General features: G+C 40.1%; 1 protein-coding gene across 2 annotated transcripts in view; it reads left to right on the forward strand.

Moving 5' to 3' along the window:
* Nucleotides 1-14,378, forward strand: part of LOC124863082 (histone-lysine N-methyltransferase SETD1A-like) — a 33,135-nt gene extending 18,757 nt beyond the window's left edge. For both annotated transcript variants that reach the window (XM_047357333.1, XM_047357334.1), the window contains exons 14-21: nucleotides 147-190; nucleotides 406-1,679; nucleotides 2,492-2,846; nucleotides 3,033-3,214; nucleotides 10,532-10,642; nucleotides 11,127-11,246; nucleotides 11,957-12,094; nucleotides 12,196-14,378. In XM_047357333.1, coding sequence (XP_047213289.1) covers nucleotides 147-190; nucleotides 406-1,679; nucleotides 2,492-2,846; nucleotides 3,033-3,214; nucleotides 10,532-10,642; nucleotides 11,127-11,246; nucleotides 11,957-12,094; nucleotides 12,196-12,369 — 2,398 coding nt within the window. In that variant the 3' untranslated portion in view covers nucleotides 12,370-14,378. The remainder of the gene's footprint in view (nucleotides 1-146; nucleotides 191-405; nucleotides 1,680-2,491; nucleotides 2,847-3,032; nucleotides 3,215-10,531; nucleotides 10,643-11,126; nucleotides 11,247-11,956; nucleotides 12,095-12,195) is intronic.
* The last annotated feature ends 4,652 nt before the right edge of the window (nucleotides 14,379-19,030 follow it).

Below are 19,030 nucleotides of genomic sequence, written 5' to 3' on the forward strand. Positions count from 1 at the left end.
ATGGATACAAAATGGTTTGTTTATGGGTATGAAATAGAAATCGGCAGGGTCCGAATGGTAACATGACGTGATGAATAGGAGAACCGACCTTATCATCACCGTTCAGCCTTTATTCTTTGGTCAAATTCTTGTTCTGTTTTTCTTAGGGAAAATATTGCAGCTGCTGTTCCAAAGCTGGACATCAAAAAAGGTTTGTCAGCAGTTCTTCTCTCCTGTACAACATTTACAAGCACTTAGCACCAAATGCAACATGTAAAATGAATTGCATCAAGGCAAGCTTATCATTTTTTGTTTCAGCTTGTTCTAATTTCCTACATTCTTTGGGTCATAAATAGAAAAAGCCTAATTAATTGAGTTATGTTGTTGTTTTTTGGACATTCTCTCAAATCTGTCTTACTTCTGTAGGTGTTACAAAAGAAAGCAAAGCAGATATACCAGCGGCACCTTTGTCACCATCACGCCCTTTGTCTCCAGATGCTTTTGTTCCTCCTCTCAAGAAACGCAGGAAGACGGTCTCATTCTCCACAGATGAGAACGATGGCAAAACTCAACTGCTAACTGCGTTACCATCTCCATCATCAACACAAGCAATAAATGAGGCTCTGCTTACCCCTGACAGGGCTACAGACTCTCCTGTCACTCTTACAACACCCCCTTCAGGTCGTCCCAGTCATGGAATTCAGCTTCTTCCCTTTGCTTCAAAACCAGGTGAAGGCAATGCCCTCATTGTTCCTCCACCTAGTAGAACCCAAGATTCTGAAGAGTCCAGAAAGGCTCCCCTGGTTTCCTCCCAGACCACGCTTGTCAAATCCCCTGGCAAGCGGGTTGCAGGCAGAGACTCTCCTAAATCTCCCGCCCCTCCAGTTATGGTATGTCGCACTGTGCAGAACCTGCCATTGGACCATGCTTCAATGTGTAGGATGGCCTTTGAGGAGGCCCCTCCACCACCTTCTGTCAACAAACGGTCCAGAGCCCGAACTCGGACACCTAGCATCTCTGCATCCTCCTGTCACTCTGTCAGAGAGGATGATGAGGATGAAGAGGAACACGAGCAGAGGTTAAGAATCAGGGAGCAGGTGGGAGCATCAAGCCTTCTGCAGCTGGCCTCTGCCTCAACGACTGACCTGTCCGTTTTGGCAGACATAGCCCTAAAAATGGATCCTGAAGCTGGGGACTCAGAGGAGACTGAGACATCTGATGAAGCAGAGGAGCAGAAAATGGAAGGAGACCTCTACACTCCAGAATCCCTGGCTTTGGTTATGAGCCCAGGAGGTGTTATTGTACTTTTGGAGCACAACTACTGCAAGCCTCCTGTGCTCGCCATACCATCCAGTACCAAAAAGACCGCCTCCAGACAAGATTCGTCTGTCTTAGTCCCAGCAGACCTCAACTCCATTTCTGGTGTACTGGAGGCACCAGAGGAGGTCATTGGAGAGGCTGTGCCGTCCAGGGCAGATAAAGGAGAGTTCTTCTCTCCAGTGGGTGATCTTGGTGACTCTGATGATAATAGACAGGTGGCAGCTGTATCTCCATCACCAAAGAGGAAGAATTATTTTAGCAAAGGTTTGGAACTTGAACAGGAGAAGAGGAAGCGAAAAGACAAAGAAAACCTTGAGCCTCATCGCACAAAAAAGCAGAAGGAGCAGCTGGGCAAGAAGCAGAGGAAGCGGAAGCTAGAGGTGTGTAGTATCCACTATGTGGGTATTTCCCTGTGAGATAGCTGGGAAGTAATTAGTTTTAAAATCCACTGTCAACCTTACAAAATTGCTATACGGTTTCCAGTCATTTGTGGTTGTGCCATACAACAGGATTTTCCAGTGAAAGAACACGTCCAGAACACGTCATGTTACATACATGTACATGTCTAATACTTTTAGAAAGAAGTCGAGTTAATGAAAAAGACAGCTGGCTAGTTGTAATTTATATAGTTAGGCCCTTTAAGAAGTACTTGTATCCTCTCACAGAGGAGCTGACAGCGAGGCAGTGACAAATGCGAGCCTTTAAAGGTTCTCTGTATAATACGACGGGTAAGGAGATATTTCTTTTAACCATTTGGGAAATTACTTTTTCCTCAGCAGCCTTCATCAAGAGCAGTTCAGACACTAGATAATGTCATTTATAATATGAGACATCCAGGTGGTTTTCAACAGGCCTTTCGTAGGCAGTCCTGATGTTTAGTTTTGAGATGTTTGGCTTGCTGGAATGGCCATTTTGTTTTTCAGAAACAACAATATGTATGTGCAGCATGTGAGACTGTGGCACCCATCTTCTAATTTATATTACCAGACAATGATCTAAACTATACGATACTTTAGAAAATGTTTATGCTGTGTAGGTCAGAAGCATTGATTCTGTTTTAGAACATTTTGGCTGAAAATGTATGTTGTAGCTCTTCTTGCTAATATGTGTACACTTAGAAATGATTTAGGGAATGCTTAAGAAAATTGTTTACCAAAGAGATATTTTTGACTGAGCCCTTTTCCCGTTGCAGGAATCAGACTTTGAGGAAGATGTTGACGTGGAGGAGCTCGAGTCTGGAGAGCTGTCCAGCTCAGACACTGAGAATGAAGTGGTTGAAGAAGTCAGGAAGAGCGAGCGTCTCTTTCTGCAGGAGGCCGGGGTTACATCGTCACAGCACTGGCCGAAACCCACGCCAGCACCTGAGCTGCTACCGATAAAGTTTGAAAACCGCAGCAAGTTTGAGCAAATGACCATTCTGTATGACATCTGGAACTCTGGTCTGGATGGTGAAGACCTGAGCTACCTGAAGAAGACTTATGAGAAGTTGTTACAGGATGACCATGGTTCTGACTGGCTCAATGACACCCACTGGGTCAATCACACTGATATCTTTTCACATAAGCTTGTTTTTTCCATAAACCTGTCTATTAAGTGGGCAAATTTCCAGAGAGTCTGTCACTGTCTTAACCAGTGTGTAGATTACGAAATCAGTTTTAAGTAGACACATAAAAAAATAAAAAAAATAATTTGTTCCTGGAAATTTACCATTGTCCTTGACCTATGACCTGCACTAACCAATCTGCCGAACCCCCGCCGTAAAAAGAAGACTGCCGACAGCCAGCTCCGGGAGCACGTGACAGGATGTGCCAGGAGTGAGGGCTACTACGCCATCAGCCGCAAGGAGAAGGACGTCTACCTCGACCTGGACCTTCCTGAGCAGGTCATCCGGGAAGTTGAAAATGTTGACAGCTCGGTAAGTGGAACCCTTAAACATGGAGGTAGTATTTACTGTTTATGCCCGAGCAGCATCAAACGTCAGCGCTACTCTCTTAACTGGTTGTTGTATTTTTTTACCTATCCTGTTCTTAGATGCAGTAAACAGTAATGTTTTTATTAAAGGATCTTTTGGAGTGTTTTGAGTGCTCAGTAGCTGATTATCATCATTGCTCTTGATTATGTTTATAAGCCTTCTGGGCTGTTTTTATCAGAGAGACATTGGTGTAAAATGCCGCAGCAAATGCGAGAAAGCTGTTTAAAACTACAATAAAACCACAATGAATGGAAACCCAACACAGTGGATTTAAACTTAACTGTTGAAAACTTGTTGATTACAGCAGTCTACATTGACTCTGTGGAGAGAGGAAGGATTGTTTCTAGTGAACACCGCATTGTCATAACTTATGTTTCTGAGGTTTAAACCAGCTCACAAAACATTCTTCATGGAGTTTAGCAACTAGCATGAGAAACAAGGGGGGTTTGCTAATAGCGCTTCGGCTCAGTTATATCAGAAATTTGCACAAAAACTCAGATGTTAAGCTTTTTAATGCTAAATGGTGATGTAACTTGTTGAAATTTTACCTTTTTGTTTTTCTCTAACATCACAGATGCAACATGAGTCTTTTTATCCCCAGCTGCTCACATATTACTGACAAAATAATCCCTTAGTGTCCTATCTTAATCTCATTTTACGTGAAGTAAATTGCTTGATTTAGAAATATGTGCTCCCTTTGGTCTGCTTGTTGAATTAAATTAGGTTGATGTAATTTAAAGTTTGCACGACGTAAGCGAATGTGGCTGGCTGTAAAAGAGGTGACTAACACATGTAAAACGTCTAAAACAAGTCATGATAAAGAAACCTCAACCACAAAGTTTAGCCCCTTTAGTCTGCAAAAGTAAAGACCAAACTCTGACTCATTCAAATCACTCTCTGAAATTAAGATTAGCCCAGGGCAACTGATTTGGTCATTGTGTGAGTTGCCGAAAAAACAACCTGAAGAGGTGTTCCAACATATTGGGATGAACATCATACACAAAAAATAGTCAGGTAGACAGTGGCATTTAAATGAAGCTCAGTGGATACTAAGGGGCCCAAAGTGTACACCACCAGCAACACCAACCTGAGAAGTTAATATAAGACAGGATGTAGCCAAGCTCTGACCCGACCATCTGAAATTCAGAGTTTTGGTGGGTCTGTGTGAGCTGTAGCCCCAGTTTCCTGCTCTTCGCTGACAGGAATGACACATTATGTGGTCTTCTGCTGCTATAGTCCATCTGCTTCAAGGTTTGATTTGTTGTGCATTCAGAGATGGTATTCTTCAGGGGCTCAGGTGGTAGGGGTTCATCTTGTGGATTGCTGGTCCCAACCCGCCACAGTTGTTGTGTCCTCGAGCAAGACACTTCACCCGCCATTGCCTGCTGATTGTACATTAGCCCCACATCTGTCAGTCTGCCCCAGGGCAGCTGTAGCTACAATGTAGCTTATCACTGTCAATGTGTGGATGACTGGGTTATGACTGATTAATGCCCTTTGGAGTTGATAAAACCTCAGACTTGATAAAGAGCAGGTCATTTACTATTTACCTTGATTGTGGTTATTTGACCTTCTACGGCATTTCTATCATCTCAAAACCAGTCTGCCCTTTCTCCTCTGACATCAACACTACTGCCAGTCATTAGCTATTATGTTTATTATTATTTGGGACCATCCTCTGCCCACCTGAGAGATGGTTGTGTGTAATAATCCCAGTAGATCAGCAGTTCCTTAAATACTCAGACCATACGGTCTGGCATCAACAACCATTCAAAATCATTTAAATCTCCTTCTTCCCATTCTGATGCTCCATTTGAACTACAGCAAGTCAACTTCAACCACGTCTAGATGCCTGCATGTATTGCGTTGAATGCAGGGGATTGGCTTGATTAAAGTGGTTGGTGACAGTATATTCAGGCCCCGATTAAACCTGATACTATTGTGTCCCAGGTGATTAATCCAAGTACATGCTTTCATACCGGATGTTATACATATATTCTGAGTAACTATCTGCTCTATATGAAAACATATACAATTTAGATTCATCTGTAACACTTAAGGCATCAACTTCACAGGACAAAAGTAATTTATCAGATGAGAAAACATGTGATTGTCTCTGCCGATGAACAAAACTATTGCGTGTAACTTTTCTGCTTGACTGGTTCTGTAATAAAGTTGAGTTGAATCCATAATAAAATGTGCTATATTACATAAAACAATTAGTTTTAATGGGTAGTAGATCTAATTGTGACTAAACTATTGACACAGATGCTTCAAAGTTAACTCAGACCTAATTTGCTTGGTTTGCTGTTGTCCAAGGAGTTGGATTACCGTAAATAATAAAACATGGTGATTAAAGGCAAGCAATGGATCACTATTTAAATAGGGCTGAAATATTAATATTCATTTTACATGGATCCAACATTTCTGCTGCAGAACCTTTTTAATGTTGTTTCAGTTGGAGTTTCCAGTCTGAGATTTATTTAGAGAAAATGCAATTATGATGGCTTTTTACAGGAAATAATTCAAGCTCTGAACATTAAGTAAACATTAAGCAAGTTTATATGTTCTTGTTTAATAATCACGATCTGCGGGTTAAAGTAGAGCCAGTGTCCTTCTACAGCCAGGTTTCAGAAGCAGAATGCTTGAATTACAAGAAAAGATTAAAAGACGCATCTTCTGAGTTTTGGATGCGGACCATTACTTAATGTTAAGATAAGAAGTCAGTAATGGGTAAATATGTACTGGAACCATTCTGCTTGTGGAGTTCTGTTAAAGTGGGTTGGTGATCTTTGACCCATTGTGTGTTGTTGCATTCCTTCTGTTGAAGAAGAGCTTCCTGCAACGCCAACAGGTGATTTATTATGAAACTAGAGATAAGCCTATCAACATGAACAGCTACAAAGAACATCAAGTTGTAGGGAAATAAACAGACATATCTGAAGCATTGCCCGTCTTGTGCAGAAATTTCAGCCGTTTTAAGGAAATTTCCCTTAATCTTTGACAGTAACAATATTTCTGGTTATTCTAGCATGCAACATTGTGTGATTGGGAATTTTCCTGCATATTGGCCACATCTCCAATCCCAACCACCAGAATATTTTGTTTCTTAAAAACCCACATTTTCCTCTTTCATCATCATAAAAGTCTGTTTCTCTTGATAACTTATAAGAGACATGACTTGTTTTAATTTCTTCCCTAATAAATGAGCAAAAAAAAACCTCAAAACTAATTATGGTAAAGGTTAAATCTGGCTTAAATATGAATTAAATACATTTTTGTATTTATTTAAATGAGTTCTTTGTGTCTCTTGGGTGCAGTGCTCACGTCCGATTTGACGTAGAGGATATGAGCATGCAAACCTTGCTCTACGTAAGAAAGGGAGAAACGCACTTATTTTGCATCATGTCTGAAGGAATTTGGCAAACCTGCACCTCAATGCTTCATCTAGAGTTCCTCCGCAGAATCTCCCTTTGCTCGGGTTACTGTGGTTGGAATTTTGTGCAATTGTTTTCTGGTTATTTATGAATTTTGAAAGCAAAAGTTGCAGCAGTCCCACCAGATAATGTCATGAAATGGTTTTTAACCTCTATGGAGCTCCAGTCCTTCGGGTATATGCATGTTGCCTTATTACTGCGGGTTCTTGCAATAAATAATTTTGTACATGTTTTTCTGTTAAAAGTCTGGAGTTCTTCACAGCTTCACATGATGACATTACACCCTTCATTTGCAAAGAGCACGCAGGATCCTAGATAGCTGAAGTTTTTAGGTGATTTTATTGACAGGCACAGTTTTAAAGAGGCTCATGTTTTTGGTGAGAAAAGTTGAAATCATCTTTAATTGTAGAGAGTTGCAGCTTTTTCCAAACATAGAAAAGTCTTTTTCATAAATACAAAGTCTTCTCAGCCCGATCCGGTTCACTTTGTGATGTCATTTTTCCTGATTTGTTATGTAACAAGAAACAAGAGGATCCACCTTCACATGAAGCACACTTTCCATTCCAGATAATATATTTTGGTTCCATGCGGGAAAAGTTTCAACATGTATTGTTTGGACTGGTTCTGTTGTCTACCAGGTTTTTTTGTGGACGTTGTTTTGTAATGCCAGTGATGTTCAAGGGAAACCTATTATTCTTGATTGGTAACTAGAATACTTGTAAAAATAATGTTTTACAGACCTGTTCCATGAGGTTATTGAACACTTTAGTCTCTTGAGCATGTCTTAAAGTTGCTGCTGGGAGGTTCTCGGTGTTTCAAGGGGTGTCTGTTGTGACCACAAGTACACAGCAATGTCTGCACGGCATTCTAGTTGCAAATTGGAGATTGAGGTTGAGTTTCTTTTTTTTAAATTCCTGCTTTATGTTGGTAATAAATGCACATGCAGTTACCGGCAGCCATTTGGCATACCACTTCCCACTCCTTCCGTGCAGTCAGGTTACCGAAATGCACTCAGGTTACCGAAATGCCTTTTGTGAAACTGGAAGTGTCAGTAAATTTAAACATCCTAATGAAATGAAAAAGTTTAACCCTAAAGAAAAAATATGTGATGTTCATTATCTGCAGGGATTTTCACCTCATTTGCATGTTTGGGTTATAAATCAATAGGGCTGCAACTAACAATTATTTAGCTAATCGAGTAATATGTCGACTATATTTCCGATTTAATCGATTAATAATCGGATATCAGAAGGCTAATTAGGAGAGTATGTATCACTTGAACCAGGTGAAGCTAAGCCTGTGCCACTTCTGGATGGAGCATATTTACAAATTTTCCATCTTAAATGCAAAATCTATATATTTGTGGTACAATTTTGGCATAATTACTGCTCTGAGTGGGTTGACCTTTCAGTAAATGGCATGTTTAAGAGTCTGTAAACTCTAGTTAACATATATTCAGTTACTAAATTAGGTGACAATTATTTCAATAATCGAAGAATCACAATTAATTCGAATAATTGTTTCAGCCTGATTATTCATATTGATTTTCTTAACAAAAAAGTTGCTGCAAGGTCAGTCTGTTCACTTATGGGATATTTTATGCATAAGCTTTTGACAGATTAGTTAGGAATTTTCAAAACCACTTTTAGATTACGAAGTTTACGAAGTTCCTTTTGAGTTTTTGAGTGAAGCGCATCACCTCAAAATCGTTGTGCACACAGATTATATTGCAACTCTAACAGCATTAAAATCTAGGTTTCTGTCATTTCCCACTAGTGCACAATGACTTCATAACACAAACATGCATTTGAAAGAAATAAATAGTACTTAAATGCAGCACAACATATTTCTTTGAGATGCTGTTTTTTTGGTTTTGTTGTGGTTATTTAGAGTAGAGCTGCATTACACACCAGCATTAATATCAGTATTGGCCGATTTTAGTAATTTTTTTAACTTCCCATAAGTTAAACTAGGCCGACATCGATAAGCGATGTTTATTTCCACTTTATTAGCATTTGTGTTTTGGGATGATAAAGGGGGAGGAATTTGGCCATGTGGTATTTGTGCGGGCTGCAGTGATGGTGATACAAAGCAGGACTGCGAGGTGTTCAACTGAAGCAGAGAAGCAATGTCAGTGGTGTGGTCAGGCCCAAATTTCCTTATCGGTGCCTCCTTAATTTAGTTTCAGTTTGAATTGTTAATGGTCAGATAACAGAAGCACAGATATGCTTTTAGCTGCATTCTTCGGAGGCTTTGTTTTGACCTTTTCCTGCAGAAGTGTGTCGTTTTCTGCCTATTCTGTGATTGGCCATGTATAGTCGCTTCCTCAGCTGATGGTTCTGGTGTTATGTTCGCACAGAACGTTGTATTTCTTGACAGAATTAATTTTTCTATGCATCCTGTCAATAGTTTAAACTTGCTGTACTTGGTTAAAATTGTTACAAGACACTATTTTAAACACTTTTCTGTCTAGAGCAGGGGCGCCCGACTGCAGTCCCAACACTCCTGAATGAATGGTTCATTTCCAGGCCTCTGCCTATAAAGTTTTTCTTTGTGCGTACCGGATGGTGTTCATGTTGTGGTTTGTTTGTTTTTGTTAGTTATTGTGCTGATTACTGGTTGGGTTCCTATTTAGTTTTTAAATTAAAGTACCGTATTTTCCGCACTATAAGGCGCACTTAAAAACCATTCATTTTCTCAAAAAATGACAGTGCGCCTTGTAATCCGGAGCGCCTTATATATGGATCAATTGGTTAATTGGTTGATCCATACTGGTTGTACACGGCGCTCTGTCAAAATGTTTCTGTACGACTGGTAAACTACAAAGCCGCACCGCTTGCAGCATTACGGCTACCGTAGTCAGGGGCGTCGTCGAAGTAATAGCGGTAAACACCTGTACTGTGCTTACTCCTAGTCCAACACCACTTGAGTGTGTATAACGACCCCAAAATGGCACCTTTCAAGAGACACGCTTACGATGCTGAGTTCAAACTCAAGGCTGTCAGCTACGCAGTCGAACATGGGAATAGAGCAGCAGCGAGATAATTCAACAGTTAACGCTACTATATTGTGCATGTACTAACGTTTGATTTAGTGCATCAAACTGTTTCTTTTACGTGTTTACTGAATCAGGGAGAAGTTCCCTTTCACGTTTTAACTAACGTTTGATTTCAACTTCAACTTCATAGCCTCCAATGCATTCCTAACTATTGGCTCTATTCAATATAATTCTATGTAGAGGAGACCTTACCATGAGAGTGAATGGAGTTATCAGAACGCTGGTTTGTAGTGTATTAATAAAGTTTGACTGACTTATCTGACTGTTTTGTTGACATTCTCTTTAGCACAGCTCCATCTAGTGGATGCATAACGCAACCCCAGTCAAACGTTTGACTGCAGTAGCTTCTATTCTATGCGCCTTATAATCCGGTGCGCCTTATAGTGCGGAAAATACGGTAAACTGATTTAATACTGTTTTTAATTGTTGATCTTGCATTAAAAAAAACCTATAAACCTAAAAATATTTCTTGCCGTTGTGGGCGGCATCATTATGGAATAATAACTAGAGTCAGCATTACAGCCTTTAGTTTGGTTTACGTTGTGGAAATAAAATGAAAACTCCATTACACATATTTCCTGTCTTTATTCAGTTTGTCATCACTTGTTTCGAAACGACATTCACCCACACTCAAATGGATGTTGCACAACCTTATCAAGGTGCACCTCCGGACCAGTGCTATAGAACTCAAGGCCAACGTAATAATGTGTCATCGATTTCAGGGACGTGCTCTCTAAACCCCCTCTGTGTCTTGTTTCCCAACAGGGAGCTAACCGGGTGCTATCAGAGAGGCGTTCAGAGCAGCGCCGCCTCCTCACTGTCATCGGAACCACAGCTGTCATGGACTCTGACCTACTTAAACTAAACCAGCTTAAGGTAAAGCCGGCCCTGGTATTTCATTACAGAGGCCATGGTATGACTGTTGGCGCACACTACATCATTTAGCATGTAGCTTGCTGTTCTGTTCGGAGACCTGTTCCTCCTTCAGACAAAACCACGGCCAGTTTCTGGTGGTTTAAACAGAAGTCATGCAAAGCTAAACTCAGACATGAAACTATGCAAAGAATGTGTTCTTGTTTTTTCTGAAAAGCTCCCTTCAACAAGGGGATGCTCTTTGGGTGAAGAGCGTTCTGAAAGCAGCAAAACAGAAAAAGTATTTAAAGTGACTATTTTGTTGCTTATTATATTAAATGTGATTTGGAGGATTTTTTAATTCTAATGAAACAACAGAGCATAACTTAATAGATCATTGATTAATGCAGCAAAAGGTGCCAAAGTCCAAATGGAAACCAGATCCATTACTTTAGACAAACAAAGCACTCGGTTTTATTTTCACCTGATTATTCTTCTGTTGACACAGTTCCGAAAGAAGAGGCTCCGCTTTGGGCGCAGCAGGATCCACGAATGGGGCCTGTTCGCCATGGAGCCCATTGCCGCCGATGAGATGGTCATAGAGTATGTCGGGCAGAACATTAGACAGGTAGAACTTCTATTTCTGTTGAACAGCAGCTAGAATCTGGAATCATTTATTAATCAGTAGCTCTCCGGGCTTCTATACAGTCCCTAAAAAATATTTTCATTGGTATTTGGCTGCTTTTCATGTATTTATTCTCTTTAAAGGCACTTCACCTTGATCTGTACGTTACACAGCTGTCTACACATAACAAATAACTTCACAAACAATAAATTTGACCTTTAGGATCTCTGACAGGAGTCTGTCCCAAAGACACATTTTGTTTCCATTTCTTTCATTCAATCTGTTAAAAGATAACATAAACATATAATACACATAAAATAGTGTTTTTGGACAAACAAGGTGAGTCCCACCCTGGCAAACAGTGATGGATGATGCATATCTCAGGTCCCGTCTTGTCTTCTCTTAAAGGCACATATTTCCCCTACCGTTCGTCTGCTCTTAAGGCCAGACACTCCTTGTTTTAGCCTCTGCTTCTCTACTCTCCTTATTTTTAGGCACAAATTACACAGTAAGCTGTCCCATCAAGGAGTAGACAGTCTAAAGGATTAATGATCTAGATTATTTCGCAAGATTTACAACAAAGTACAGCTCGTTAGTTGCAGAGCTTAAAGAAATTCGGGATGGTTCCAATCTTTCAGCGAAGGACTTTTATACTTCTGTAGCGTTTTTTTGACGCGGTGTAAGAAATCATATTTTCTGACTTGTTCGTCCAGATGGTGGCTGACAATCGAGAGAAGCGGTACGCTCAGCAGGGCATCGGGAGCAGCTACTTGTTCAGAGTGGACCACGACACAATAATTGATGCCACCAAGTGTGGCAACCTGGCACGATTCATCAACCACTGCTGCACTGTGAGTCTCGATCAACAGCGGTGTTCTCCTGAAATGTTTTACCCCCCTGATGCGATTGTCTTGAGCTGTTGATCATAAACGTTTTCTTCTTTCTTCCTTAGCCAAACTGCTACGCTAAGGTTATCACCATTGAGTCCCAGAAGAAGATCGTGATCTACTCGAAGCAGCCTATCGCCGTCAACGAAGAGATCACCTACGACTACAAATTCCCTCTGGAGGAGAACAAGATCCCTTGTCTGTGTGGAACAGAGAACTGCCGGGGGACGCTCAACTAGTGAAAGCACTTCTCTTTCTGTCTTGCCAACAGACCGAGCTGGATTTCATCCTGCTCATTTTTACCTTCGCCAGAGTTCAACTTGAAACAAAGCAACCCCCTCAAAAGTCCCCGTCTCTCTTTCTGGATGGCCTCAGTGGTCCCCACAATAAGTAGGAAACGGTGTCGCACACACTTGCACTTTTCACGCACACTCTTCATTGACGTTAATGCCCCTTTGATTTGGGTTTGCGTGACTCAGCTCGGGAGGACCGGAGGATGTCCTCAACAGTGGCAGTATTGTAGTCCTTGCTGGAACGGGTCATGAAAGGTTTTTCTATTTCCATGCCAGCGTCTGTTTGAGAGACCATTACACACAGGTAACCTTTGTCTGTGTCAGATGGCATTTTTTTAAATATCCGGGGATTTTTCCTCTAGTGTTAGATCCCTTCTTTTCCCACACATCTAGACGCATCCCCACACAAACGCACAGGAACGCCAGATAAATTCAGGGTTTTTAAATCGCTTGTTATGGGGGCACTTTTAGAAAGAAAAAGCTTCTTTCAGATCGGTCTTCAGTTATGCAAGATTTCTGAGTGTGATAGTTGTTTTGGAGCTTCATTTGAATATTCTTGCTGTAATTAATAGTATTGTTTTTTTGGGGGGGTTTTTTTTGTTGCGTTTGCTGAAAGTACCTTAAATGAAATGACTTTCCCAAGGTGGGTTTTTGATTCAGCCACCCCTGTCGAACTATTGTTTCCACCCTATCTGTTCTGTGCATTAATCTTCTGATTTGCAACAATCTTGTGTTGCCTAAAAGTGTTAATATTTTTCATAGCGGCTGTTATTTACAGGGTCAGCACAACAAAATAGTTTTCTCCTTCCTGTCTTTTCCGAGCGCATTATGTGGATGCTGATGCTTGCTTTTAACTGCTCAAATCCCTCATTATTTGTGGCATTCTTGTGCATTCAGCATTTCTTCTCTATGAAGGTTATGCAGGTTCTCACATCGTTCATAGAGCAGCCATTAGGGCAGTGTTAGCAGCTGTTTTCTGTGCACAGTTGGAGACTCAGTTCACCTCACTCTCAACATATATAGTGTTTGGATCTTCTCCAGGGGTTCTCCAAGCCAGATTTTGTTTTCTTCCAAGATTAGTAATACTTAACCTGCGCCTACTTAGCTGAACTACAATAATAATAATAATAATATTTTCTTCCAGGGTTCCTACACAGAAAATATTTGGATAAATATGGGACAAAAGGCCATTTAGTGTAGAAAATGTTAGATTTTTTCCAGACTTTTTCTTGTAGTTTTCTGAAGGACAAAAATCTAACGATTTATATTTAAATGATGTACTTAATTTACCTCCTTGATTTTAACATTTTACCATCAGTATTTTGATTTTTGACTTGCTGACTTAAATACACACAATAAAAAGAAAAAGAAAAAATAGGTTATTTCACTACATTTTGGACTTTACACAACTTCTGATTCAGGAGGGACTGGACATTTAATGGAGTCCAGTTAAAATGCCAAACACTAAAAATACAATTTCTCTCATTTTTACAAATACGTTCTTATGGTTTACATTTGTTGTAGGATATCCCAATCCATATTTGGCAAATCTAAAAGATTTTGAATTGAAGTATGTATAGTTCTAAATTATGAATAGTTTGTACTCAAATGTGCAGAATTATATGAAAAGTAATATAGAAATCCTGAGTTTGGAGAAGTATGGAATCTCAAAGTGAAAACTGTGTAGGAACCCTGTGCTCTACGCCAGCTGCCTTCTTGCCTTTAAAAGCACGGATAGCGGTAATCTGAGTTAACGGTGGGTGTTTGATGGCATGTGCGTCTGTATGTCACTCCTGTGTTTCGTTGTATTTTATTTCAACATCAAATGTCGGCTTCCTGTTTCAGTCGTTGGCGAAAGCTTCTCTGCACATTCTTATCTCAGTGAAGTGGAGACAGATTGATGAAAAGCAGATGTTTATTGCTAAATAAGGTCCAACACCTTTTAAAAAAATCCACAAAAAAAAACATTTTCCCCTGCTTCTGCAGAATTCACTAGTATTTATTTTACCTGAGTGTGTAGCTGCCAGTCACATACCCAACATCCCTTACTACAATCTTCTCTCCTGAACTGTTTGCAGATTATATTGGTGCCTGAATGGCTGTGCTTTTGCTGGATGAATTAGCGTTGCACTGCAGACAGCAGGGCTCCACTGTGTTGACCCTGTATTTCCACACGACTCTGGCCGTCCGAAGTTTAACTTTAACGTTGGAACTTTTAACTAGACTCCTTTTTTATTTTTCTGTTTCCTCGCAACCACACAAATTCTGTACTATAATGCTTGTTGCAATGAAAGCCTTTCCATACCAAACAAGACTATTTGCTACCGGATAAAAAGGAAAAAATGAAAAAAAAAAAAAATGAAAGAAGTTGATGTAAATATTGTAGAGGTGTTTGTTTCTCGTAGAGACAAACTGATTCCAAGCTGTAAATATGTTGTTCCTTTTCCTCTCTCCATGAGGAGGAAACGTGTACATACCTTTCATTCATTTATTTTTTATTGTTTTTTTTTTTTTGTTTTTTTTTTTCATTTGATGATTTTAATATTATTTGCAATATTTCTCTTGTATTAATGCGTTGAACCCTTTATTAATGTTGCATTAAAACTATTTTTTAAATAAAACAACAAAAAAATCGGATGTTTTTCCTTGACTTCATCCTGCAAAGCAGTAGTCTGCACATTTATTTGTAAATGGAAAGAGGAACAGGAAAGATGGCTCAGCAGATGTTGACCTCTGCTGGAAAATGACAGCATCGGGCTCTCAAAATGTGGGTGGGTGCTGCATGCCGTAATGAACTTTACATTTCATTATTTCCTTTTTTTTTACCAGACATTACCCCAGCCATGACCTGGAAAGGGTGTTTGCTTTGGGATAAACATAATTTGGCTGAATAGGCGTCAGATTTAGGGCTGCCAGTAATTATGCACTAGCACTTTTGGCAGAAAATCAAGGTTTCTTTATAACCAATAGGAATGTGTGAAGGATTTCTTACGTTTTCACCTGCTGCTTTGTGGTTCTGAAGTGTTGACTTTAATGCATTGCTGGGGGTACTGCAGATCTTTGAGGCCAGCGCTTTAACACCATGATTGATTTGATAAACTACTATGGAAGCATCACATACCCTTTTTATTAGTATCCAATTACTTTAAATCAATCTTTGTTCTTAGTTGACACCGTAAAACCACAGGCCTTTAAACTCTTCTTCCTGATTCTTAATAACCCACTGATAGCGCGGAATGGCCTTGAGGTCAGAGCTTGGCTCATGTTCAAGGACTCTGTAAACCAATGACTTGTGGTTTGAATCCGATTGTCTTTTTTACCAGATAAAAAGTTATTAAATTACTCTCAGAAAGCACGGCTGTAATGTCAGTCCATGGAAACTGGTTAATAGATGGTTTCTGAAATGTTGGGAGTTAGATATGTAGTTATGACTTCAGCTGCGGGGGGAAAAGGATCCTAAATCTGTGGCCGTCTTCATCCTAAAAAGAGCTGTTGCCTGATTGAAATAGCTGCTCCCAAATAACTGCTAGGGGTGTAAGGGTTCACAAAAACCACAGTCCAGTATGATTTTATGTTTCAATCAAGAATCAAGAAAAATAACTTTAGGCATCTGTAAACAATCTTTTTTCCATTTGTGAAATTAATTAGATTTTGTTATGCTTGCAAACGTTAAAAAAAGTGTTTGGTTGGATTGTCAATGAATAAATTATTACAAGCAAGAATATCCTAAGCTGGGGTAACAAGATTAAGCAACAATATGACCACTTGAAAACGGTCTGTGTTGTGTAGAGCTGTTTAAATGAGACCGTTTCCATGTTTGAGAATAAATCGTATTTTAAACACTGGATATGTTCAGGTATAAAATGTGCGTACAGAACCAACAGCGCTGTACCAGATATTTTCAGTGTGAATACATGTACCCTTACCCCCCTACTAACTACACAGCATTTTAAAAAAACAAAGTGATTACCTGTACTTAGGAGCTTATATTCCAGTGAACTTTGTACAACTCCATAAAGAGAGATTCACGGAGATAGTTACATTATTTCTCTTTTGTTTATTTTTTTTTCCTTAAGTATTATTTACTAACAATAGTCAAGCATCATTCCAATTGACTCGTGTTTGCACAAGGAGTATTAGCAAAGGTGTGAATGAATACAAAGTATTCTGCAATCAACCCACGCGACATGCATGACATGAGCTTTACATGCTGTCATTAATATCATTGATGTTATGGGATTTGCGAGAACGTTTTGGCAGCCTTTTCATTAAATCCATGACAATTCGTACACATTTAATACCAAAAGAAATAAAGCTATAATGTATAGTATTCAAACTTTGAGTACTTTTAAATACATAATCTTCACAAATCGAAATATCTTTCATGAACAAATACATTTTATTATATAGGTGTTATTTCTTCATAAATCTACTGAGATTGGGTTTGTCACAAGATTTAAAAACTAACCCACTGGTGTGGCTCACCATTTTGGTATTGTTAATAATAAACATGTTTAGGAATTTGGGGAGCCGTTTTATTGGTGGAATTAATTGCTTTTCCCTGTTAGTATTTATTGGTATTGTTCTGTTCTTCACTGGGTTTGTCTCCTTTCTAAGCACATTTAATCCTCCTTGAAAGGTTAGGTTTGGAATATCCCTTCTATATATTTTTCTACTACACGTTGTCCTCCCTCAACTCCTCCACTCCCATAAATTATAAACATAACAAATTGTGTGCAAGCATGGGTCACTTTATGGATCAGTATCATTTGTGTTGATCTAAACTCCTGTCACATTATGAAAAAGCTTTTGCTCCGGTGTGACCACATAATTCAGAAAATAAATGTGTTTCTTGAAGAGGGTTCTAGGGCGGGGAGGCCCAACTCCAGTCCTCCAGAGCCAGCAACGTCTCTCCTTCATCAGCATGCCATTCAGCTCTGCATTGGCCTTTGTACCGAGCCATTCATTTGATTCAGCTGTTTTGGAAGAGGGCTACATCTAAATGTTGCAAAATTGGATCTCTAGAGAGGATTGGACTTGGACACATCTGTTCTGTGCTGACATATTATTTTCCATATTTCCTTCTTTAAATTCAATTCAGTTTATTTATATAGCGCCAATTCACCACACTTGTCGTCTCAAGGCACTTCACAAAGTCAGGTTCATACATTCCAATTAATCCTAACCATTGAATATTGGATAAAACGTTTTTCTATCTAAGGAAACCCAGCAGATTACATCCAGTCAGTGACTTGCAGCATTCACTCCTCCCGGATGAGCATGTAGAGACAGTGGACAGTCACTGGCGTTGACTTTGCAGCAATCCCTCATACTGAGCATGCATGTAGCGACAGTGGAGAGGAAAAACTCCCTTTTAACAGGAAGAAACCTCCAGCAGAACCAGGCTCAGTGTGAGCGGCCATCTGCCACGACCGACTGGGGGTTTGAGAGAACAGAGCAGAGACACAAAAAGAACAAAGAAGCACTGATCCAGGAGTCCTTTCTATGGGAAGGAAAAGTAAATGTTAATGGATGTAGCTCCTTTAGTCGTTTCACCTAGAAAGAAAGAACAGATAAACTCTGAGCCAGTTTTCAAAGTTAGAGTCTGAAAGAGAGCACATTTACAGTTACAGTAAAAGCTCAGTCAATTTCCATGTCTAGGAGAGAGAAAGGGTTAAACACTGAAAGACAGGACTATGTGGATCATCGGTAGAGTGTGAGCATTAAGTTGTTGCCAGCAGAAGCTTGGACGATGCCCCTCTCCAGAAAGGTGTCACAGGTAGACACAGAGCCAGGCCAGGTGTAGCTTCTAGGAAGAGAAAAGAGAGAACAAATTTAAAAGCTGAAATAACAGCAAATAATGCAAAATTGGAGAGTAGTGTGAGAATGTAGCAAAGAGGGTGAAAGTGGTCATTATGTCCTCCAGCAGCCTAAGCCTATATATAGCAGCATAACTACAGAGATAGTTTCAGTTTATTTCTTTATATAGTGCTTATTTACAACAATGTCGTCTCAAGGCACCCCACAAAGGGTCCGGAACAGAGCGGGGCCGCCGGAGAGGCCAGACCAAACCACCGAGTGCCAGAGCCCGGCCACCCCGGAACGGGCCACGTGTAGGGGCACTAAATTAAATAATAAACTGACAAAGTTTGTCCATCTGGAGCCCACTGATGGTCATTGTTATACTAAAAACTACAACGATTGGGATACCTCTCTCTGTCAGATTGACCATAACCATGGGAAAAGAGAAGGGGTCATACAGGTAGCAGAAATGGAGGGTGTGTTTGCACCTCAACCATAACTGAGTCGGTTTAGGCTAAACCTGACTCCCCCTTACTCCATCCAACAGGGAGGGAAGAAGACGGAGGTAAAAAAATAAGGAAGATAGCTCAGGATAACCTAAGCCACTCTAACTATAACCTTTATCAAAAAGGAAAGTTTTAAGCCTAGCCTTAAAAGTAGACAGGGTGTCTGCCTCACTAAAACTGGGAGCTGGTTCCACAGGAGAGGAGCCTGATAACTAAAGGATCTGCCTCCCATTCTACTTCTAGAGACTCTAGGAACCACCAGTAAACCTGCAGTCTGAGAACAAAGTGCTCTGTTAGGA

The sequence above is a fragment of the Girardinichthys multiradiatus genome, chromosome X, assembly GCF_021462225.1.
Source record: "Girardinichthys multiradiatus isolate DD_20200921_A chromosome X, DD_fGirMul_XY1, whole genome shotgun sequence".
Classification (NCBI taxonomy): Eukaryota; Metazoa; Chordata; class Actinopteri; order Cyprinodontiformes; family Goodeidae; genus Girardinichthys; species Girardinichthys multiradiatus.